This window comes from Carcharodon carcharias, chromosome 13, assembly GCF_017639515.1.
Source record: "Carcharodon carcharias isolate sCarCar2 chromosome 13, sCarCar2.pri, whole genome shotgun sequence".
In the NCBI taxonomy this organism is placed as follows: Eukaryota; Metazoa; Chordata; class Chondrichthyes; order Lamniformes; family Lamnidae; genus Carcharodon; species Carcharodon carcharias.
The window spans coordinates 51,971,675-51,996,420 of record NC_054479.1 but is presented as its reverse complement, the minus strand read 5'-3'; the positions used below and the strand labels follow the sequence as shown (position 1 = coordinate 51,996,420).

Here is a 24,746-nt window from a genome sequence, read left to right as displayed (position 1 = left end):
ACTTGAGAGAAAGAGAAAAAGTTTCTTGTTGAGGAGTCGGATGAGACGAAGAATAATATGAAACTGGGGGCACACGCAATTTTGAAAAAGGGTGCGGCGGTGCTGCTGGAGGGAGAGGTCGAGTGTGTTCATATGGCGATGCATGGCACTGAGTGTGGATCTCAGAACGCGACGGGAACAGCAGTCCGAGAAACGTTTTATGTCCCGGAGATACCTGTAATCCTGGGTGGGTTCAAAACATGAGAAATGGAATTTCAATTGAAATCCACGTGGGGTAAGCCGGAGATGGAGACAGTCACTGAGAAAGGAAATATGCCTGTGAAAGCGGGTTTTAGTAAACACCTTGTCAAACACCAGGAGAGAAATGGAAAGCAATGAAGGTGAACAAGGCAAGAGAGAGATTCGAAAATCCTGACGGAGAGTAGAACAGAACTTCTTCAAAGTAGGCATTTCTTGAAGAGAAGTGGCAGTCAATTAAACACAGAGATAAAAACAAAAAACTGCAGATGCTGGAAATCCAAAACAAATCGCCAAGTGGCAGCATACAAATAAGGAATAGGACTGGACCAAGTTTAGATCCTTGGGGAACTCCAGAAGTAATGTCATAGAAGTAAGAAGAGATGGAGATTGTTGCAGTTGCTGTAACAACAGTCAGGTTGGTAAGAATGAAACCAAGCAATGGCAGTCTCATTAAGTGGGACAATGGAAGGGAGGCGTTAGAGAGGGAGGATGTGTTTAATCATGTCAAAACTCTGGAAAGAGGTTGAGAAAGTGGAGGGGCTGTAATGCAACATGGTTATAGTCACATAGGATGTCACGTGTGACCTTGGTTAAGGCTATAAGGCAGTGCAAGGAACAATTGGAAGAATTCAAACAGGGAGTTTTAAGAGAGATGGGATTTTATAAGGGAGGCAACAACAGAGTCAAGGAGTTATTGCCGCACAGGAGGCGGCCATTCAACCCATTGAGTTCACGCCAGTTCTCTATCGAGTAATCCAATGAGTCCCATTGTCTCGCTATATCCCTATAGCCCTCCAAGTTAATTTCTCTCAAGTGCCCATCTAATTTCTTTTTGAAATCATTCATGATCTCTACTTTGAGCACCATCACAGGCAGTGAGTTCCAGGTCATTACCACTCACTAAATAAAAACATTCTCCTTTGCATACCCATTCATCCCTTGCACAAAAACTTAAATCTGTGTCCACTTGTCCTTGTACCACCAGCGAAGGGAAACAGCTTTTCTTTATCTACATTAACAAAACCTGGCATAATCTTATATGCCTCAATCAAATCTCCTCTCAAACTCCTTTGCTCTAAGAGAATAACATCACCTTCTCTAATCTAACATTATAGCTAAAATCCCTCATCCCTGGAACCATTCTGGTCAATCTCCTCTGCACCTACTCAAGAACCCTCACACATTCTTCCTGAAGTGTGGTGACCAGAACTGGACGTAATATTCTAGCTGTGGCCTAACCAAAGCTTTGTGAAAGTTCAGCATAACTTCCCTGCTTTTGTACTCAGTACCTCTATTAATGAAGCCCAAGATCCTATATGTTTTGCTAACTACTCTCTCAATATGTCCTGCCAACTTCAAAGATTTATGTACATCAACCCCCAGGTCCCTCTGTCCCTCTATACTATTTAGAATTGTGCTATTAAGGCTATATTGTCTCTCACTATCCTTTCTTCAAAATTGCATGATAAAGGACATTGGAAAGGAAATAGAGATTGGGTATTTGCATGAACATGCAATATAAACCTTCATCTGCCACGAGCTCTCAATCCAGTGAAACAGATAATAGGAAAGCTAGACTAGCCATCAGCCAGCCAGACTCTACAAATGAAGTCATGCAACCACAACCATACAGATATATGCACTAGTAATTACAATATTTTCACAAGTCACAACTCGCTGATCCCATTGAAATTACGTTTGTGAAACTCCTTGGAAATTTCCAAAAAGGACTTCCCCTTTGTTTCTGGCAGGAAGATTCCAATGAATAAAGCTGCGACCAAGCTCAGGCAAATGAATGGCACGTAACAGAAACTGCCCAATCCCTCCTGAAAGGCAGAAAGGCAGAATGAATGCAAGCATACAATGTTTTTGTTCTAAAGAATGAAGTCAGTTGGTCGTTTTCTACTTTTACCTTTTGTCAGGTTTCCCTCTCCCACCCCTTTACAGCAGTTCTGACTCTAGGCTTCACCAATGGTAGAGATCCCACCTTAAATCAAATGGTTGTGATTAGTCTAACTCCAGAGAATTGAGCACATAACCTATGTTGCTCTTCTCTTCTCAGGCAGCCCCTGGGGATTGAGGATCACTTGCTTCCACTCAGGTTCGATGGGCTCTGAAATGGCTGATAATTTACGATCTGCAGACTCTGCCATGTGGGGCAGGTGGTTGAAGGGTTGGGTAGGTAGTCGTTTGGAGGGTAATCTAGGCTACCACTTCAGTGCAATATTGAGAGGCTTCAGCACTGTCGGAGGTGTCACCTTTCAAATGGAACTGAGGCCTGATCTATCCTCTCAGGTAGATAAAAAAAGATTCCACTGAAATATTTGTGACTGAGCATAGAAATTGTGTGTCCTGGCCAATATTTATTCCTCAAGTAACATCATTAAAATGATTTAGCTGACTGTTGTTTGTAGGATCTTGCTGTGTGCAAACTGTTACTGTTTCCTATATTACAACTTGACTACAGCTCCAAAACACCTGATTGCCTGTGAAGCACTTGGGATGTCCTGAGGATGTGAATGATGCTATATAAATGTAAATTCTTTATTTTCTCTGTAACTTTTACAGAAATCACCAGGTAGTGACCAGGAACAGCTGTAGGTGGCTTCCTCAGTGGGTAAACACCTGGCCTTGAATTGTACAAGCAGGACTGGAAAAGCATAAGTTTCAAAAAGTCGGCACAGAAGTGAAGAACCAAATGTTCTCCTCCAGTACTGCATCATTCTATAAAGGTGGGGTTGATGGAATGGAGATCCTGTTCCAATACCTTATCTTCTGCCTCCAACATAGCACCTCATCAATCCACCAACCAAGACTAATACCAATGCCCAAACTATCCAAAATTGTGGGGATCTGGGGTGAAAGAACAGAGTGGAGCAGTAACTGTTCATAATTGGCCTGAGGTTCCCAAACTCCAATCCAGTCCATGATACTTTTATGACATATACTGGTGCAATGTTCCCATTGGCCAAGAAGAGGGAGAAATCTACCTAGAATCAGCATGAGCTCTGGTTTTGTTGGTTTAGATTTGTTTAGTTAGTGCTGCTGTGAAACTGCGCTTCAAGATGCCTGGAGCCACATGAGTGATTATCTACATGATGAATGGTGCTGATGGAGGGCAAGAGCTGAGTCTAAGCAAACTGCTCTTAAGGGACAGCGAAGGAAAATCATCCAACCAAGTACCCTAGGCGTCTGCTGTATAGCTCCCAACCATTGCCTAAATAGCAGAAAAGGCTCAACAATTGACCCCTCTGCCCCTCAAGCTAGATAATTCTACAAAGGTCTCATGAGAACAGGGAAAGTAGGGGAAGGAAAAGGAATTTTTTTTTAAATAGGAGAACAATCCATTATAAAGAAGGAGTCAGAAAGCATGCAGAACATCACAAGGGCTGCGGTTGTCAGGAAGCAATATGACAGCGAGAAGGTAGCTTGTCACAATATTAAGTATCATTTAATCTCTGTTCAAGGTACTTACAATAATGAATGGGAAAGTCATTCCTACAACAATAAGGTTTATCCAGAGCAGAGAGCCATTGATCATGTAGGCTGCTGGCCGTGCAGTTTGGTCAAAGATCTCCATCGGTATGACCCCAGTTACTCCAGCTAAGGGCAAAGAGGTCACAATGGATTTAGAAGTTGGGGTGCATAAGCAAACTTAGTATTTGGAGTAACAAGCAGTCAACAGAAGAGAATATCTCCTCACATGTTACGGTCATTATAATTGATACACAACAGAGAGCACTGGTGTAAAGAAAGACCTGCAAGGAATGACACTGAACCAAATGGGGTTGCAGTAACACACATTACTGCTCACCATGCCCAGAAGCTCATTTTCTGATAAGAATGAACATCATGTCATAAAAGTGCTATTTCATTGGCCACTTCTCCTATTAAGTTACCAATCCTCTGTGGGATTCCAAACAAATGTTTTGGCATTTCCGTATGAAGAAGCTGAGGTTTTAGTGCTAGGGAATGAAATAAAGCTCCCTTACATCTCCACAACAGCTTCCGAATCAGGCATGGCGGCAAAGGTTAGATGCAGCATTTCTTGCTTTTCCATTCTGCAGGTCTCATGTCATTCAATCCATTAACTCCCTTGATGTGACTAGGGTACGTGTTGTCCCCACTCCCTTAGCTTTTTTGGTTCAGATTCTATAAAATGCACATTTATCTTTCTGTTTTGAAGGGCTTAGTGTGAAATGTTAACCTGTCTACTTTTTCTAGATGTTGACTGACCTGTTCTGTAATTATAACATTTAGAGTTTTTCCTTTATGTGATTATAATTACAATTCAGTGAGTGACCTACCTGGTCCAATTCCAAAGCTTAAGATGGATGCAAAGATACAAATCATGCTCATGTATGGCATCCAGCTGATCTTGATCTAAGTGATGACAGACAGTATCAGTAAGACATGCAGGGCTTATCTTTCCCATTTACAATTAACTGTTGGACAAATTAATTCCAACAGTGCAACAAAAAAATTATACTCCGACAATGACTAGGTTCAAAGAGCTCATTGAGTTGGTGAATATTTTTTCGAATGAGAAGTTGAGCCACACAAACCTCTCCCAGATCTGATCCCTGTTTTGAATAAGTTTAACATGGACACTGAAGATCTACAATTAATCTCATCACCGATGGGTTGAGGAGATAAATTAGCTGAAGTTTCCACTCTGGATTGTTATGCAGCAATACCTGGTCTAAGAGCTGTGTGTGGGCACTGGATACAATACCCCTACAGTCAACAGACAAGATTGACATGTGAATAATGTCCACTTTGGGCATGGTATTGGAAGAACCATAACCCAGCAGGAAGCCTATGCCCTCAAAACATAAAAGGAAGGAGAGGGCAGGGGAGGAGTGGTGAGGTTTGAAAAGGAGGTGAGGGCTGGAAATTATCAGCAATTGATAGTTTATAAACGGCGAACATGGTTGTACCACATCGCTCTTACATTAGTAGCTGAGTTTGCCTGTTTATTTTTTATAAAGTGGTTCCAGTACAGCTACAACACTGGCATCTACCTGTCAATGTGGAAAACTGCCTAGGTACATCCTATCCACAAAAATCAGGATAAATCCAACCTGGCCAATTACTACCCTATCAGTTTACTCTCGATCATTGGCAAAGTGATGGAAGGCGTCACTGACAGTGCTATCAAGCAGCACTCACTCAACAATAACCTGCTCGGTATGACTCCAACCAGTGGAGAGTTTTCCCCCGATTCCCATTGACTTCATTTTGCTAAGGGCTCCTTGATGCCACACTCGGTCAAATGCTGCCCTAATCTCAAAGGCAGTCACTCACACCTCACATCTTGAGTTCAGCTCTTATTTCCATTTTTAGACCAAGGTTGTGGTGAGGCCAGGAGCTGAGTGGCCCTGGCGGAACTCAAACTGGGCAGCAGTGAGCAGGTTATTGCTAAGCAAGTGCTGCTTGATACCACTCTTGATGACCCCTTCCATTACTTTACTGATGATCGAGAGTAGACTGATGGGGCGGTAATTGGCTGGGTTGGATTTGTCCTGCTTTTTGTGTACAGGGCATACCTGGGCAATTTTCCACATAGCCGGGTAGATGCCAGGGTCGTAGTTGTACTGGAACAGCTTGGCTAGGGGCGCGGCAAGTTCTGGAGCACAAATCTTCAGTACCATTGCCAGAATATTGTCAGGGCCCATAGCCTTTGCAGAATCCAGTGCATTCAGCCGTTTTTTGATATCACATGGAGTGAATCGAACTGGCTGAAGGCTGGCATCTGTGATGCTGGGGACCTCCGGAGGAGGCCGAGATGCATCATCCACTCGGCACTTCTGGCTGAAGATTGTTAAGAATGCTTCAGCCTTATCTTTTGCATTGATGTGCTGGGCTCCTCCATCATTGAGGATGGGGATATTTGTAGAGTCTTCTCCTCCAATGAGTTGTTTAATTGTCTACCACCACTCACGACTGGATGTGGCAGGACTGCAGAGCTTGGATCCGTTGGTTATGGGGTCAATTAGCTCTGTCTATCACTTGCTGGTTATGCTGTTTGGCATGCAACTGATCCTGTGTTAATAGTCTCACCAGGTTGACATCTCATTTTTAGGTAGGCCTGATGCAACTTCTGGCATGCCCTCCTGCACTCTTCATTGAACCAGGGTTGATCCCCTGGCTTGATGGTAATGGTAGAATGGGGGATATGTCAGGCCATGAGGTTACAGATTGTGTTCACGTACAATTCTGCTGCTTTCCCAGTCTTGAGTTGCTAGATGTGTTCAAAATCTATCCCATTTAGCACAGTGGTAGAGCCACACAACACGATAGAGGGTATCCTCAATGTGATGGCAGGACTTTGTTTCCACAATGACTGTGCGGTAGTCACTCCTACTGATATTGTCATGGGCAGATGCATCTGCGGCAGGCAGGTTGGTGAGGATGTGGTCAAATATGTTTTTCCTTCTTGTTGGTTCCCTCACCACCTGTTGCAGACCTAGTCTAGCAGCTATGTCATTTAAGACTTGGCCAGCTCAGTCAGTAGTGGTGCGACCGAGCCACTCTTGGTGATGGATATTGAAGTCCCCCACCCAGAGTACACCCTTGCCACCCTCAGTGCTTCCTCCAAATGCTGTCCAACATGGGGGAGCACTGATTCGTCAGCTAAGGTACATGTTTTCCTGGCCCATGTTTGACCAGATGTCATGAGATTTCATAGGGTCCGGAGTCGACTGTATACCACTGCGCCGCCACCTTTGCTGACATTCCTCACAGGAATCATAACCTTGCAGATAACCTTCCAGACTCCACCATCACCATTTCTGGGTATGTCCTGTCCCACCGGCAGGACTGTCAGGCTGTTGCTTGACTAGTCTGTGAGACAGCTCTCCCAATTTTGGCACTTGCCCCAGATGTTAATAAGGAGGACTTTGCAAGGTTGACAGGATGCCATTGTCGTTTCCAGTGCCTCGGTCAATGGTGGGTGATCTGTTCAGTTTCATTCCGTTTTTGTGACTCTGTAACTGAGGGCATTACTGTGTGTCTGGAGTCACATGTAGGCCAGACCAGGTGAGAATGACAACAATCAAAAATGGTTTCATGGTCATCATTAGACTTTTAATTGCAGATTTTTATTGAATTCAAATTCCACCATTGGCTGTGGCAGGATTAGAACCCAGGTCCCCAGAGAATTACCCTGGGTTTCTAGATTACTAGTCCAGCAACAATACCACTACACAATCACCTCCCCTTTGGTCTCACCATATAATTGAAGCAAGGCATCCCTATTCTCCAACCCTTTGCAATAAAGATCAACAAACCATTTGTTTTTCTAATATGAGCTGCAGTAGGCTATTCGGCTCTGCAAGGCTGCTCTACCATTCAATAAGATCATGGCTGATCTTCTACCTCAGCACCATTCCGCATTATCCCATATCCCTAATTCCCTAGTATCCAAAAATTAATCAATCTCAGTCTTGAATATACTCAATGACTGATCATGCACAGCCCTCTGGAGTAAAGAATTTCAAGGTTTCACAGCCCTCTGAGTGAAGAAATTTCTACTCATCTCAATCCTATAATAATTGACCTCTTATTCTGAGGCTGTGATGCCTAGTTTTAGGCCTCCCAGGTAGGGGAAACATCCTCCCAGCATCTACCCTGTCAAGCCCCTTCAGAATGTAATTTGTTTCAATGAGATCACCTCTCATTCTTCTAAACCCTAGATCTAGTTTAGTTAATCTCTCCTCAAACGGCAATGCCTCCGTCCTGGGAATCAATCTAGTCAACCTTTGTTGCACTCCCTCTCAGTCGCATTTCCATTCCTTAGGTAGGGGGATCTAAACTGTGTACAATACTCAAGGTGTGGTCTCACCAAGGTGCTATATAATTGAAATAAGACTTCCCTATTCTTATACTCCAACTGTTTGCAATAAAGATCAACAAACCATTTGCTTTCCAAATTGCTTGGTGTAACTGCTTATTAACTTACTGTGATTTGTGTACATGGTTACCCAGGTCCCTCAGAATACCGATCTTTCAATCTCTCACCTTTCAAAAAAAATTCTGCTTTACTATTTATCCTCTGAAGTGGTTACCTTCATATTTCTCCACATTATATTCCACCTGTCACATGTTTACCCACTCACTTAAACTATCTATATCCTTTCCAGCCTCTTTGTGACCAACTCACAGCCTACTTTCCCACCTAACTTTGTACTGTAAGCAAACTTAGATACATTGCACTTAGTCCCCTCATCCATTATGAGGAAGATGACAGGGGGAAACGCGTTCAAAGACTTAGGAAATATGAATTACCAAGGCTAAGAAGTGATAGGAACTGGTATGAAAACCTCGACTAAGTAAGGATAAGTAACTGATGCCTGATGGCATGGAACTGGTACCAGTGGAGTTTATTCAGTACGATCACTAAAACAGATCACAACTGTTTCAGGTGATATCTATTTGGCTCCTCAAAAAATGCAAGGAGCTTTCAGTATGACATAATTCCTGCACATGTTTATTTACTCTCTCACTTAATAGTTGAAGTATTCAGGTTTATTACTGGCCAACAACCTGGTGGAGAAAAAGGGCCTCATTGGGCTTCCTAGCCAGGGGAAAGCTTCCCTGCCAGTGAATGCAGCCATTTAAAAAGGTTTGGCATGGTCAGCACTATATCAACCTGAAAATCAACCCAGATTGAGATTCCCAAAATGTGATGCTGGACACCAGGAGGCTTTATGCTGAGATGGGATAAACAATGCCTTTACATATTTGTTTCAACATCATTCCTGTAATTTACTAACTGAAAATTTATTGTCCTGGGGATCCCAAGAAGTTTGAGAATTTTGATACTAACTCCATTTCAACAGACTCTTCCCATTCTGTTCAATTCAAGACGAAAATACAAGACGAAATCAGGAGAATTTACAATGGGCCTATCCTAAATAACACCCAAATATAAGTTGTCCTGAAATTGGGAATCATATTCTGAAAATGCACGAATTTCAACCTTTCTTTTAACAGTGAGAAAGAGACTGTGACTCACCTGGAGAGTCAATGAGATGGTGAACAATATTCCAAAACCAACCATCAAACTGTAACCTCCCATAAGTAGCACTCTGCGCCCAATCCGGTCAATAAACAGGTTCTGATGAAGGAAAACCATGTGCAACATGTTGATTACTCACACCTCCTTCTACACCCTGCCCCAGTGAAGGTAGTAAACATTCCCAGGTCTGGTAAGGTACACTGCAAATTTGTGAAAACTCCCACACTGTCTAAACAATAGCAAAGCACAGAACCTGGCATAAACCCATTCTCATGATGCATTTGGGCTCTGATTCTGCAGCTTACTGTGATCTGCTGTTTGGAATGGTCTTTTGGATGCCTCTGCAGTCTGCACCATATAATAGCTTATTCATGTATTGGCTTTGAATTGGTTTGAAATCCCAGTCATAATATCATTCGATATTAAGTTTCAGTCTGCACCAGTTGAGTAATATATTTACATGCCTGCATTTGGTACAGTATAGTAGTGCACTAACCCATTTACAAGATGACCTAGTAGAGTATAATGACCTGTTCACAGCCTAGCCTCATCTGGATCAGTGCAATAACCTATTTATAGCTTGGCCCAGTCTGGACCAGTGCAACACCCTAGTCTTGTCTGAATCAGTGAAGTAATTCATGCACAGCCTGACCTGGCACAGTATAGTGATCCATTCACAATCTGGTCTGGTACAGTATAGTAATCCACTCAACACCCATGACAGCACTAGAATACAAGATCAACAGATAATTAAAGATGAAGGAAGCCATTCAACCCATCCTGATTCAGCTATTCAGGCATGTCATTCCAATGTAAAATCCAATCGTTCCCTAAACAATTCCAGGGTTTTTGGCTCTACTACTCTCTCTGGAAGCTTATTTAACATGCTGAATATTGTGTGAAGAATTTTGCAATAATAGTCCTTGTTAGCAGATTTCTTAATGGTTACTATTGCAATAAACTAAATTGTGTGAGTCTGGCGCAATAAATCTGCTTAGGATTCACTCCTGCATGTTTTTTTTTAATATCAAGGTTTAATACAGTAATCTGATCTTCCAATTGTATTAAATGACAGACAAATAATACAATGTGGTTCTCAGGTTCCGACTGACATCAGAGGGCATTCTTGGAAGTACAGAAGATCACAAGCCCTGGAATGAGCAGCTTCTGGTACTCAGGCCCATTATCTAGTTGCATTGCATCTGACCCTTGAAATTTCTCTGATCTTAAAGGGGACTTGGTTCTATTCTTATACTATAATACAACCTAGGCCTGTGCTTATGTTAGATGTAGTTTTCACATTTAGCTGAGGTGGCAGTTATAATGTCAGCCTTTGCCTCTTTGATACGAGCTTTGTTCATAGTACAGTAAGTACTTATACCAAATGTTCATCCCATTTCCTAGTACTACTGTTCATATCTAGAGACAAGATTCTCTCACATTTGCTGTACCACTAAAAATACTAAAAAAGAGGAATGCTAGGATAGTTTGACTTTTAAGATCATCTTGAAACATTCTAAAAGTTCTAAAATTACCTTTTACTAGGTTGAACCCTTAAGTTTTACTTCAGCAATTTAAAGTAATATTCCCAATCAACATTTTCTATCTGCTTAACAGTTTTCCACCTCCTTACCAGTCTTATAAATCCCTATAAGATCACCCACACCACATGGACTGCAGTAGTTCAAGAGGGCAGCTCTTCATCACCTTCTCAAGGGCAATTAGAGATGGGCAATAAATGCTAGCCTAGTCAACAATGTCCACATCCTATGAACGAATAAAAGGTCCACTATTCCTAGGTTCATTGCCTTAGTTTCACCCTCAAATATCTCAACACTATTCATGGAGTTCAGAATGTTTATTTTTGCTGTCTCAAGGTTGCATTGTACTGAAGTGAGAGACCTTTTACCTGTCACATTTTCCATAATAACCAAAGAAAAATGAATGAGGCAGTTATTAGAAAATAACTAACAATAAACAGCTTGCTATCCAGCAGGGAAATTAAAGATTTTTTAAAATTTACACTATCTGATTACCCTATATCTAGCATTTCAGTCTGTGTATTAACCAGTATCTGACACCCTGTAGCCTCAAGACAATCACACCTTTGTCTTATCCTCTAATCCTCTCCAGTTTGTCATTATCTTGCACATAACATGTCCTGAGCACAGTACCCAAACTTGGACATAATGCAGTTCACTCAATATATTATCTGGAAAATAATGGCTCCCATCCCATAGCGTATAGTATTCTTCAGTCTGTGTATTACCCTGTGTAAAGCACATTTCAATTTTGTATTATCGCTTTCAATTTAAAAAGAAGGGTCCTTGCTAACTGTTAAGTTGTCCCATAGACTGATCATGAGCCAAAATGGAAGGTGGGGAGATGATTCTACCCTAGCACCATTATGCTCGCTGTAATTTGTGTGGAACAAAAGGGATTTGGAGCAAAATAAATAAGCATAAGCAAATAAACTAATAAATGCAGTGAAGCAAAGGAAAATTAAACATACACTTGTTACTGCAGTGATGAACTCACAGCACCCAGTTCCAATTGTAACATACTGGATCTTTTCATTGGGAATTCCTGCAGCACGAAACACATACACAGCGTAGAAATATACCTGGTGGAGAAAACAACATTAAACCCTGAGTCCAACAAAATATATACAGGCTCTGGTAATACACTTATTATGCAGTGACATATATAGAATACATATAAACACAGGGCTTGCTGTTCTCTGTACAATATAATAGGCTCCACAGGCTGTTATTTCCTGTTTTATACAGTGCATTTTACAACATACACAAGATCTGCCATTCCCCATGATATACAGGGTTTTATATATTATGCACATGGCCTTCTACTCTCCGTGATATACATTGCATTAATATACATAGGGCCTGCTAGCGCCTGTGATATACAGTGCCCTACATAATATACACAAGACCCACTATTTCCCGTGATATGCAGTATTTTGTTATATGATACACGTGGTGCTGATTTCCTGCAGTTTTGCTCTCAGGTAGTCAGAGTTTTGAAGCCTGTTTGGCAAGTATGTTAGAGATATCTGCCTTACCATTAACACTGTACTGATCCCACCTAACTTTACTGTAGTGAGTTCCATATTCTCCACACTCTGAGTATAGAAGTTCCTCCTGAATCATTTTTGGATTTATTAGTGATTATCTGACATTCATGTCACCTAGTTTTGGATTCCCGACAAATAGAAGGATCTTCCCTACATCTACCCTATCAAATGCCTTCACAATTTTAAAGACATCTATCAGGTCATCTTTCAGTCTTCTCTTTTCTAGAGAAAAGAGCCCCAGCTTGTTCTGTTTTTCCCAATTGTGTCCTATGATCCCTGTAAATCTTTTTTAAACATCTCTGTGCTTCTCGATGTCTTTGTTGCGATATGGAGATCATAGCTCCACACAGTGCTTTAAGTGTGGTCTAACTGAGGTTTATGTAAGTTCAACATAAATTCTCTGGTTTTGAATTCTATTCTTCTAGAAATGAAGCCCAAGGCTTTGTGATCATTTTTACGACTTTGTTAACCTACAATGTCAATTTTGATTATTTATGAATCAGTACCTCTTGACCCCTTGCACCTCTACCATGTTTAAATAATTGTTTTCTAAGTAGTGGGTGCGCTCCCTATTCCTCCTGCCAAATTGCACCACCTCACACTTACCCAAAATTGAAATTCATTTGCCGATTAAACACTAATTTTGCAAGTTTGTTAACATTTTCTTGTGATTTGTTGCAGTCATCTGCAATATTAACTACAGCTTCAATTTGGTATTGCCACAAATTTTGATATAGTACTTCCAATTCCCAAGTGCAGGTCATTTATGTAAATTGTGCATAATTCTGATCCCTGTGGAACAGCACTTCCCAACTAGATGTTTTTCTATTACATCTCTGAGTAAAGATTCCAATATCTTTGTTATCGGTAACATTAAGCTAAATGATCTATATGTCCCTGAACTTTTTCTATCTTCTTTTATAAACACAGGAATAATACTAGCTATCCGCCAATACTCTGTCACAATTCACTTTTCTATATACGTACCTAAGTACAAACTAAACTTGTCACAGAACATTGTCTTCTCAATACATGCTTTATCATCCTTTTAACACTGATAACAGTTAATTACTGTCAATCAAACCCTCAGGCACTGAAAATTAATTATTAAAAGTGTTTTGATATGGCAGTGATAATTGTCAAGCTGACCAAATGCCAAAGGGAAACTTGATCAAGCTATCACAACGATTTGCAATTTGTATTTTTATTACGAGAAGGTATGTGTACTGAAGTCAGAAGTAAAGGTTCCACTACCACTTCTGGAGATTTTCTAAAACAGTAATTAACAAAAGAAAAGAAAACTTAAACACATAAGATTACAGTTACACAGTTAAATTTAGTCTTACAACATTTCCCAAAAGATTTCTACTTAGCTAGACTTACACATAAACACTCTTTTCCAGGCAACAGTCTCTATAGATTCTTAATCTATTAAAAAATCCAGTAATATTACCACAAGGCACCCACTGCTACTATTGGGGAGGTATTTCACAGGGCTTCTCTCTCCCTCTCACTCGACAATGGAAATTCAAGGCTTGTAACAAAACCTTGCTTTCTGGAAGAAACAAACACTTTTCTGGGGTGGCTAAAGGTTGCTTTCTTCACAGGTCTGTCCTCGCACAGCACATTCTTCAAGATCACATGGCCACATCTCTCATACAGTTTTCAATCTTTCCTTAAATATGTCTTTCTCTTTCATCTTTAAACCCATTGTTCGTAACTTTCTTTGGAAGTTACCTTTCCCGGAATATAAAAAATCTTCCATGTTGTCTTTATGACCACTGCTTTTGGGAAAAATAAACTTAATAACTTGTTTTATTAATTTATGATCTTTGCCAGTTGTAAAACCTCCTTTCTTCCCTTTGAAATTCAACAGCTAAAGATTCAACTCTTCTTTTATCTCCTAATGCAAATTCCTATTCATGTTGCAGTTACTTGTATCCCATCTTAGCTTGTTCATCACCACTTCAAAGTGCCTGCTTTTACACCTAACACTTTGATGATTTAAACCTTGCAGTCTGTCTTCAATTTAATTAGTCACACAAACATACACACAGCCCCCACAAGCCTGCTTCACAGTGTCCCACAGTAATATTGAAAATAATCACTTTTTTTACAGTCATTAATTGTTGTTGGAGATTTTCTAAATGTTAGATTCTAATTTTTTGATTAAAAAATGTATTTTTTCTGTCTGTGTCCCATATCATTTAATTCAATCTTTCTTTCCCTTCGCTGCATCTCTCTTTCTGTACCTGATTTGGCATTGTATTCAACCAATAAATTTGCACCTCCTTCTCTGTCCTTCCTCAATATAGTTCTCAATCCTTCAATCTGATTGATTAAGGAGATTCACATTTGATTACCCTAGTCACTCAGGTCCCAGATGCAATGTCATCAGCGCACACTTCCAGCCACTTGCCACAGAGTCATTTATGGCCCATTCAAGTCCAAGCCAGTCTCTTCAGAGCAATCCAATCAGTCCCACTCACTCACTTGATCCCTGTGGCCCTGTAAGTTTATTTCTTTCAAACGCCCATCCAATTTCCTTTTGAAATTATTGATTATTTCCGCTCACCATCCTCGTGGGCAGCAGGTTCCAGGTCATTACCACTCGCTGCATAAAAATGTTCTTTCTCACATTCCCCCAAATCTCTTGCCCAAAATCTTAAATCTGTGTCTCCGCGTCCTTTTACCATTAGATAAGGAGGAAGATTTTTGATGCACAAACACTTTCAGGTTCCTCCGTTCGTGTTTGTGGTGAGGCGGTGGCGTAGTGGTATTGCCACTGGACTGGTAATCCAGAGACCCAGGGTAATGCGCTGAGGCCAGAGTTCAAATCTCACCACGGCAGATGGAATAACTTGAAACCGTTGTTGATAGTTGTAAAAAAAACCCTTCTGGTTCACTAAGGAGATCTGCTGTCCTCACCTGGTTTGGCCTACATGTGACTCCAGACCCAAAGCAATGTGGTTGACCCTTAAAAATGCCCTCTAAACAAGAGCAATAAATGCTGGCCTAGCCAGTAATGCCCACATTCCATGAACAAATAAAAAAAACACTTGTGCCATTAAATCCATATTGCCTTTCCCTATCCCTTCTGCCAAAATGCATCATCTCACTTCTCTGTATTAAATTCAATCTGCCACTTGTCTGCCCATTTCGCTGGTCCACAATGTCCTGTTGCAGGCATTTAGTATAATCCTTACTGTTTGTCTTCTCTAATTTTGCTATCATCAGCAAATTTTTTGAAAATTTAATCCATATTCCAAGATGCAAGTAATTTATACATAGCAAAAAAAGCAGTGGTCCTAGCTTGGGGAACACTACTGTCGACCATCCTCCAGTCCAAAAAACAACCATCTACCACGACTCGTTGCTTTCCGTACTTAAACCAATTTTTTACTCAATTGGACACAGACACTTCTACTCAATGAGCCACAATTTAGTTAACCTGCCTTTTATGTGGTATCTTGTCAAACGCTTTCTTAAAATCCATATAGAAAAATCCACTGCATTCCCTTCACCAACCTTCTCTGTTACTTCATCAAAAAATTCAATTAGATTACTCAAGCACCATCTTTTACAAGCTGTGCTGACACTCCTTAATTAACTCAAACCTCTCCAAGTGCTTGTTAATTTTTTCCCCGAATATGGATTCCAAAAACCTTACCCACCATTGATGTTAAACTAACTGGCCTGTAGTTGCTAGGGCTGTCCTTACAGCCTTTCTTGAATAAAGATGTCCCATTAGCCACGCTCCAATCCTCTGGCACCTCCCCCATTTCTAGGGAAGATTGAAAGATTAACCCTTCCTCTACCTTCAACCCCATTTCTTTTAGCAATGTGGGATGCAAGCCGTCCAGACCAGGTGATTTATCTACCCTAAACATGGCCAGTCTTTCCAGTAGCTGCTTTCTTTCAATTTTCGCACTGTCCATTGCCTCCACTTTCTTCACTTCGACCAATATTTTATTAATATTCTTCTTCCTTACTAAACACTGATACAAAATGCTCATTAAGTATTCTAGCCTTGCCTTGAGCCTCTAAGGATTCATCAACCTCTGTTCATCCTGAACAGGGCCCAATCTACCTCTTACAGCCTAATTACTATTTACATGCTAGTGGAAGATTTTGGGGTTCTCTTTTACGTTGACTGCCATTCTATTCTCATACTCTTTGCTAGTCTTATTTTCCTCTTCACCTCCCCTCGCAACCTGGTCTCATTCTCACTTGAAAAATATACCCTCTGTTTTTGTTTCATATAATCTCTATCTCACTCATTATCCAAAGAGCCCCATTTTTGGCTCTCTTACCTTCTGTCTGTACACAAAGCACCTCTTCCTTAAATATCACCCATTGTTCCATTACAGTTTTTCCTGTCAGTCTCTGGTTCCACTTTACAATACTAGTTCCCTTCTCAACGCATTGAAATTAGCCCTCTTCCAATTTAGAAAGCTCGATGTTAGATTGTTCCTTGCTCTTCTCCATTACAAATCTTAACTTTATGATACGATGATCACTCTTATCCAAATGTTCCCCCACAGTTACTGAGCCCACTTGGCCCACCTCATTTCCTAGCACCAGATCTAGCAATACCTCCTTCCTAACTGGGCCAAGAACATACTGATCAAGGATGTTCCCTGAACACATTTCAGAAATTCGTCCCCCTTCTTATCTTTTAATCCAATATTATCCCAATCGATATTTGAGTAATTAAAGTCCTCCAGTGTCATCACTCTATAGGTTTTGCATATCTCTGTGATTTCCCTGAAGATTTGTTCCTCTATCTCTCTCTCACTATTTGGAGGCCTGTAGAATATTCCAATCAGGGTGATGTTACCCTTTTCGCTTCTCAACTCTAACCAAATGAATTCTGTCCTTGTGCCCTCTTTGCAACAGTGCAATGTCTTCCCTGATTAGTACTGCCACCCCACCTCCCTTTATCCTTCTCTATCTTTTCTGAAAACTTTATATCCTTGAATATGAAGTGCCCCGTCATCACCATTCTTAAGCCATGTTTTCCATTATTTCCACTACATCATATTCCCAAACTGATATTTGTGCTTGTTGCTCACCAGCCTTATACACCACACTTTCTGCATGTACATACATGCATTGAAATCATGGGCAGGATTTTCGGGTCGGCGGGCAGACCCAGGAGCGGCTGGAAAACGGGCCACCGCCTGCAATTGTACCAGGACCACAATTTCACGCTCGCTGGCTGTTAATTGGCCAGCCAGCATGAAAGGCACACTGAAAGGCCCAGTGCTGCCGTGGTGGAGGGGTGGGAAGAGGGTGCTGAAGTCAGCATGGGTGCAGGGGAGTGCGGAATGAAAGCTCCCTGAAGGCAGAGAGCTACTTCAGAGAGCTGAAGATTTTTAAAGACAAAAATAAACATTATGAAATTCCAAAAAAAAATCCCACCCATAAGAATCACTCACCTAAACATATTGATGATAAAAATTCTGCCCAAACATATTTTTTAGTAGAGACACCTGGAGAAGGAAGAGATACTTTGTATATCTAAGTTAACAAAGAGCTGCTGTTACCAGGCTAAAGACTCTCAGTGATTGGTTAAAAACACCTGGCCTGAGGGAAGTATTCTCTGAACATTTTATTCTTTGAAACTCTCAGACAGAGTGTGTATGTTTACCTTAGAAGCAGGCTGCAAGAAGACTCTCTTTCTCTCTCTGCCCCACCTTTGTGTTACATGCAGGCTAGAGTAAGTTAAACTTTCATCAGAAATGTGTCATTAGAATAGCCCGTCTGGTTTTTTTTTGAAAATCTGCAAAGTTGTGATAAATAAAAGTCATCAAGGACAGTTTCACCAAAGGTCCATCTGAAAGAACTTCCAGATCTATTGTGACCTGAATTCTGTTAGATCAACAGAGTTGAGATCTTTTCAAATTTTATCCTTTTAAAAGCAACATTCCCATATTCCAGCCTCTGCAGGGGACTGTGTTTGTTTTTTCCCACTTTGTGTTTGTGTGTGATTGTATGGGGGTTTGAATATCTGTTTTTCTTCAAAAAGGGGAAAATTGTTACACTTCTAAACTACAAAATGTATGTTAACCAGTTTTATAAATTTTTTTAAAAAAAAGTTTGTTTCGTAATAAATCAAATTTATTTTGTGTTCGCTGAAGGGAGCCTGTTAGAGTCTTTTTATACTGGAGATAACAGTATCAAAGGTAAACAACTGACCAGTTCTGATGGTGAGTTAGATATTTAAACTATTGCTACGACGTGTGGAGAAGTGGGGCTAGAATTGACTGCGCACTCTCCCATCACGGTCTGTAACATAAGATTGGGGTCTCTCACGGGATTTGAAATGCGGACAACATATGATTGGATGCAGATTAATAATAATTGTCAAAGGATAAAAAGGCAGATACTGCTTTTCTGAATCATTGGTAATCGACATGGCTGTGGAAGTTGCTATGACTTTTTTAAAGATGGAAGATTTATCCCTGACTAGTTTACAAATAGTAACCAAGGCTAAGCTAAGGGAATTGGCAGATAAATTGAAGTTAGAATTAACTAAAGAGGCGAGGAAAGCAGCCATAGTTGAATAGCGCAGCATTTGAAATTGGAAGGGATGCAAGTGAAACCACATTCTCCAGGGAATGAGTCAGTTGAGTTAGCTAGGATTTAGTTGCAAGTGGAGCAGCTTGAACATGAGAAAGAAATGGAGAAACTTAAATTTGAACAGGAAAGAGCAGAAAGAGAATGAGCGTTTAAGCAGCTAGAACTGGAATTTCAGGCAAGAGAGAAGGAATGAGAAAGGGGATACCAGCTTAAAAGGCTGGAATTTAAAACAGAGGCACCAGATGTTGGGGAACGTTTTGCAGATGGAACAACTTATCCCTACCCAGAGTCCAGTGGGGGGATGTTTAAATTTGTACATGTCCTTCCAAAGTTTGAGGAAAGGGATGAAGAAGCGTTCTTTATTTCATTTGAGAAGGTACCTAAGCAAATGAAGTGGCCAAAAGAAAATTGGACATTGCTTCTGCAAAGCAGATAGTGGGGCAGAGCTCATGTGGTTTACACATCGCTTTTAGAAGAGGTGTCTACAATTTATGATGCAGTAAAGAAGGTTATTCTTAGTGCGGTTGAACTGGCCTCTGAGGCATACAGGCAGAAGTTTTGAAACATAAGGAAACAACCTGAACAGACCTACATTGGGCAGAATTTCGCCCTTGATGGGCGGGCGGGCCCCACCAGCTCGGTGGCGGGCAGACAGCCGATCGCCGCCGCCGAAACAGGCCCCGCCGCCATTTTAAGTGGGTGGGCCTTAATTGGCCCGCCCAGCAGGCCGCCTGATGGGAAGCGCTGTTGGGGAGTGAGGGGGGGGGATTCCCCAACTGTCAGAGTGCGCGAAAGAGCGCACATCTCCCTGAGGCAAAGTGCTGGCAAATATAAAAAATAGAACAATACAAATTCATTGACATGTCCCCTTCATGTGAAAATGTCACACGAGATGGAACACATTAATGAAATAAACAAAACTTTATTAAATGCTTTTAAAACTGCTATCAAACCTCATCTTGCCACTGGATGGGCCCATGCACCAAGCCAAAGTTTGCACGGGCCCCTCAAAATCGTCAATGATTGGCAAGTTAAGGGCCTTAATGAGGCCTTTAATTAATGGCGGGCATGTGCCCGCCGACCAAAATATCGCGATGCCGCGCACTGACGTCGGGACGCGTGCCTGACATTTTAAGCATTGGCATGCAGGCTCTGCCAGCCGCATGCCAGCCAGAAGATTCTGCCCATTGAATTTGAGAGGGTAAAGCAAACTAACTTTGATTGTTGGATACGGGCACTAAAGATAGAGGCCGTGTATGAGTGCCTTAGGGAAATAATTCTCCTGGAGGAATTTGAAAATTCACTTCCTCCAGCAGTAAGAACTCACAAAGAGAACCAGAAGGTTTCAACAGCTAGACAGGCAGTGGCAATAGCTGATGATTACGAGCTTGTCCATAAATCCAAACCCTTCTTCCATCAGTCCCACAAACCCGAGAAGCATAGAAAGTGGGAGGGTGAAAGGAAGGCAAGTAGCCAGGGAAGAGAAGGGACAGCTGGGAATGTGCTGAAATCTCCTCCTCAGACCAGAAAGGAAAGTTCCGAGGGTGGGAGTGATGTCTGAAGGCCTTAGTTTTTCCATTGTAACAAGGTGGGACACATTCAGGAAAATTGCTGCAAATTGCGTAGGAAATCCATGGGGCGTAATAGGGTACGTAAGGATGATTCAAGAAAAAGAGACCCGGCTGAAAATACAACTGATCAAGTTGTAATGTTAACTGCAGCTGTGAGTCCAAATGTGAACACTGCTGAAAGTGCTGGGGAGGTGAACAAGACACCTGAAAGCAACACGGAATTCCTGTCAAAAGGAAAAGTAATTCCTTATCCCTCAAGTGAAGCAGGTAAACCTATAGTTAGGGATACAGGGGCAACCAAAACTCTTTTGCTCGGGAAAGGCTGACTTGTCCACCAGAGAGTTCCCATCACGGTCCGTAACAAAGGTTACCACTGAATTTGCTTCCATTACCCTTTCAAGCAGTGCAGATCATATCAACTCACTGCATAAAAAAGTTCTCATTCCCCTTGTGGGTCTTTGCTAATTATCTTTAATCTATATCCTCTGGTTTCTTGCTAGAGGAAATAATTTTTCTTTACCTACTCTGTCAAATCTTAGCTTCTCTAGCCTTTCTACATAACTGAAGTCCCTCATCCTGGTGCCATTCTAATAAATATCTTCTGCACCATCTCCAAGGTCTTGACATCCTTCCCAAAATGTGATGCCCAGAATGGGATAATACTGCAGCTAAGGCTTACCTTGTAATTTATAATAGTTTATCACAATTTCCTCGCTATATATGAATAGACAAATTAGGAGCAGGAGTGGGCCACTCGGCCCCTCAAACCTGTTCTACCGTTCAATAAGATCATGGCTGATTTGATTGTAACCTTAGCCCCACATTCCTGCTTAACCCCAATAACCTTTCACCCCCTTGTTAATCAAGTATCTATCTAGCTCTGCCTTAAAAATATTCAAAGATTCTGCTTCCTCTGCCTTTTGAGGAAGACTCACTACCCCCTGAGAGAAAGAATTTCTCCTCATCTGTCTTAAATGAGTGAACCCTTATTTTTAAATAGTGACCCCTAGTTCTAGATTCTCCCACAAGAGGAAATATCCTCTCCACATCCACCCTGACAAGATCTCTAAGGATCTTAAAAGTTTCAATCAAGTCGCCTCTTACTCTTCTAAATTTCAATGGATACAAGCCTAATCTGTTCAACCTTTCCTCATAAGACAACACACCCATTCTTGCTATTAGTCTAGTATACCTTCTCTGAACTGCTTCCAATGCATTTACATCATTCCTTACATAAGGAGACCAGTCCTGTACAGAATACTCCAGATATGGTCTCACCAGTGCCCCGTACAACTGAAGTATAACCTCTCTACTTTTGTAATCAATTCCTCTCACAATAATGATAACATTCTATTAATTTTCCTAATGACTTGCTGAATCTGCATACTAGCCTTTGTGATTCATCGATTAGGACTCCCAGGTTCCTCTGAATCTCAGAGCTCTGCAATCTCTCATCATTTAGATAATAAGCTTCTGTTTTATTCTTCCTGCCAAAATGAACAATGTCACATTTGCCCACATTGTACTCTATGCCTCTATAAAATCATAGATCCATTATGCTTTTTAAAAAAATATCCTTAACAACTTGTCCTACAACCTTTAACAATTTGTGTAAGTGATCCCCTTGGTCTCTGTTCCTGCACCCCCTTTAAAATTGCAACATTTAATTTATATGGCCTCTCCTCATTTTTCTACCAAAATGTATTGTGAAATGTAATCACAAGGATGAAGGCCAGCAGAGGATTGGAAAAATTAAGGCTTTGTTATTAATGCCTTTTGCAACACATTCTAATGAAGGTTTACATTAGCAGCCCTGCCTACATAAGATCCTGGGCATCAAATGGAGAAAACATCACCAATGAAAAAGTACTCAAGCGGACTGGTCAGAGGTACCTGCAGGACATCATGATGGAGAGGCGACTGAGGCTGGCAGTAGAATGGATACCACCAGGTGAATGAAGAAGATGGGGCTGGCAAAAGAAGACCTGGCAAAATATATTTAAGGAGGACCTTCAAGAGCAGGGCACCAACTGGTCTGGAGCGAAAGAAATTGCAAAGGATTGGGGCGGATGGTGGAGACTTGCTGCCTGTTGTCCTGCATGGGACTGGAGGAGCTAAATCTAAGTAAGACTTGCTTTTTACATTTCCAGGTGCGAAGCTTCCAGTGATGTCAGTCCTACTTACAATGTCATTCCCACACAACTGTATTGCGCTGCCCAGCACCAAGGTGATGATCAACTGCCACCGGACAGAGCGGTCTTGGAAAAGATCCCATAGTCCTTTTGCACTTTGGCCTTTCAGCGCCGTTTGTTCCTCCAGCAGTTCATCCATTTCTGTGGTGAGGTCAACATCACCACGTAATCTCTTCAATGCTGCAGAAACAGAAAGGGTGATGCTAGTGGCAGTCAATCAGAAACATACACCAATAGATTCACCAATAGAAGGCCTCTGTAAATCTCTCACACAATTAAAACTTACAATGTTGCACTAACTCTTGTTACATATTGCTAGTGAATTTCCTATATTATTTTGTCTCCCAATTCTATCACAACCCAATTTTTCTCAATGGATAATGCCTTGGATATTTGATAGAGTATCTCCCCACATTGCCACATTGCCAAGAGGATTCAGCACCATCCAGGAAAATCTCAGATTTAATGTCTGGCCAGAGTTGAATTAGAGGATATTAGTAGAGGAGCAGTAGTGTTATAGAATTGGTCTCGATGCACCCCAACTAAGGGGGGAAAGTCAGATAGCCAGTGTTCCTGCTTCTAAATACTGTTAGGAACGTATGAACCAGAATGCGCCATTCAGTTCCTTGAGCCTGATTTGCCAATCAATTAAATTGTAATTGATCTGTTTCCTAACTCAATTTACACACATTAGTTCTGCAACTCTTAATACCCTTAGGTTAAAAAAAATCCATCAATCAGTTTTGAAATTTTCAGCTGACCCAATTCTCACCCCCCTCAGCCTCAACAACTCTTGGGGGAGAGAGTTCCAGATTACCCTGAGAGAGCAAAGATCTGCCTATCCCAAACTTAAATATATTCAATGATAGAGCATTTACAACTGTCTGGGGTAGACAATTCCAAAGATTCATAACCATCTAAATGAAGAAATTTCTCTTCATCTCAGTCCTAAATGATTGACCCTTACCCTGAGACTGTGCCCCATGTCTAGGTTCCCCATTCAGGGGGAACAACCCCTCTGTGTCTACGCTATCAAGCCCCTTCATAATTTTGTATGCTTCGATGAGATCAGCTCTCATTCTTCTAAACTCCAGACAGTATTTGCCCAATTTACACAGCCTCTCACCATGGGATAACTCTATCATCACAGGAACCAATCTAGTGAAGCTTAGCTGTGCCGGCTCCAATGCAAATATGTCCTTCCTTAAATATGGAAACCAATATTGCGCACAATACTCCAGGCGTGGTCTCACTAAAGCCCTATACAACTGTAACAAGACTTCCTTATTCTTGTACTCCAATCCCCTAGCAATCAAGATCAACATACCATTTGCCTTCCTAACTGCTTGCTAAAACTGCATACTAACTTTCCGTGTTCCTTATATGAGTACACCCAAGTCTCTCTGAACATCACATTTTGAAATTTCACATTTTTAAGAAAATTCTGCTTTTCTGTTGTTACTATCAATGCAAATAACCTCATAGTTCTCCACAATATACTCCATCTGCTACCTTGTTGCTCATTCACTTAACCTGTTTATATCTCTGCAGCCTTTTTGTGTCCTCACAGCTTACATCCCCAACCACCTTTGTATTGTCAGCAAACTTGGATACTTCACTCTTGGTCTCTTCCTCTAAGTCAGGAATATAGATTGTAAATGGCTGATGCCCAGCACTGATCCTTGCGACACTCCAGTAGTTACTGCCTAACAACTTGAAAAATTCCCCGTTTATCCCTACTAATCAATCTGTCTACTAATCAATCCTCCATCCATGCAAATGCATTATTTCCAACCCCATGAGCACTTATCTTATGCATTAACCTTTGTTTGATGTTGTATTGAATGCCTTTTGAAAGTCCAGGTATACTACATCACTGGTTCTCCTTTGTCTACCCTGCTGGTTACATCCTCAAAAAGCTTTAATAAATCTGTCAAACAGGATTTTCCTTTTGGAAAACCATGTTGGCTTTGTTTGATCATACTTTGAGTATCCAAGTACATTGTTAAGACTTCCTTGATAATAGATTCCAGCATTTCCCAATG

General features: G+C 41.2%; 1 protein-coding gene across 2 annotated transcripts in view; it reads right to left on the bottom strand.

Moving 5' to 3' along the window:
• Window positions 1-1,537: 1,537 nt before the first annotated feature.
• Window positions 1,538-24,746, bottom strand: part of LOC121285799 (solute carrier family 2, facilitated glucose transporter member 11-like) — a 74,455-nt gene continuing 51,246 nt past the window's right edge. The window contains exons 8-13 of one of the 2 annotated variants that reach the window (XM_041202632.1): window positions 22,694-22,881; window positions 11,775-11,885; window positions 9,260-9,361; window positions 4,548-4,623; window positions 3,716-3,843; window positions 1,538-2,066 (exon numbers count right to left, since the gene is read on the bottom strand). In XM_041202632.1, coding sequence (XP_041058566.1) covers window positions 1,908-2,066; window positions 3,716-3,843; window positions 4,548-4,623; window positions 9,260-9,361; window positions 11,775-11,885; window positions 22,694-22,881 — 764 coding nt within the window. In that variant the 3' untranslated portion in view covers window positions 1,538-1,907. The remainder of the gene's footprint in view (window positions 2,067-3,715; window positions 3,844-4,547; window positions 4,624-9,259; window positions 9,362-11,774; window positions 11,886-22,693; window positions 22,882-24,746) is intronic. The other variant, XM_041202633.1, reaches the window with a different exon arrangement.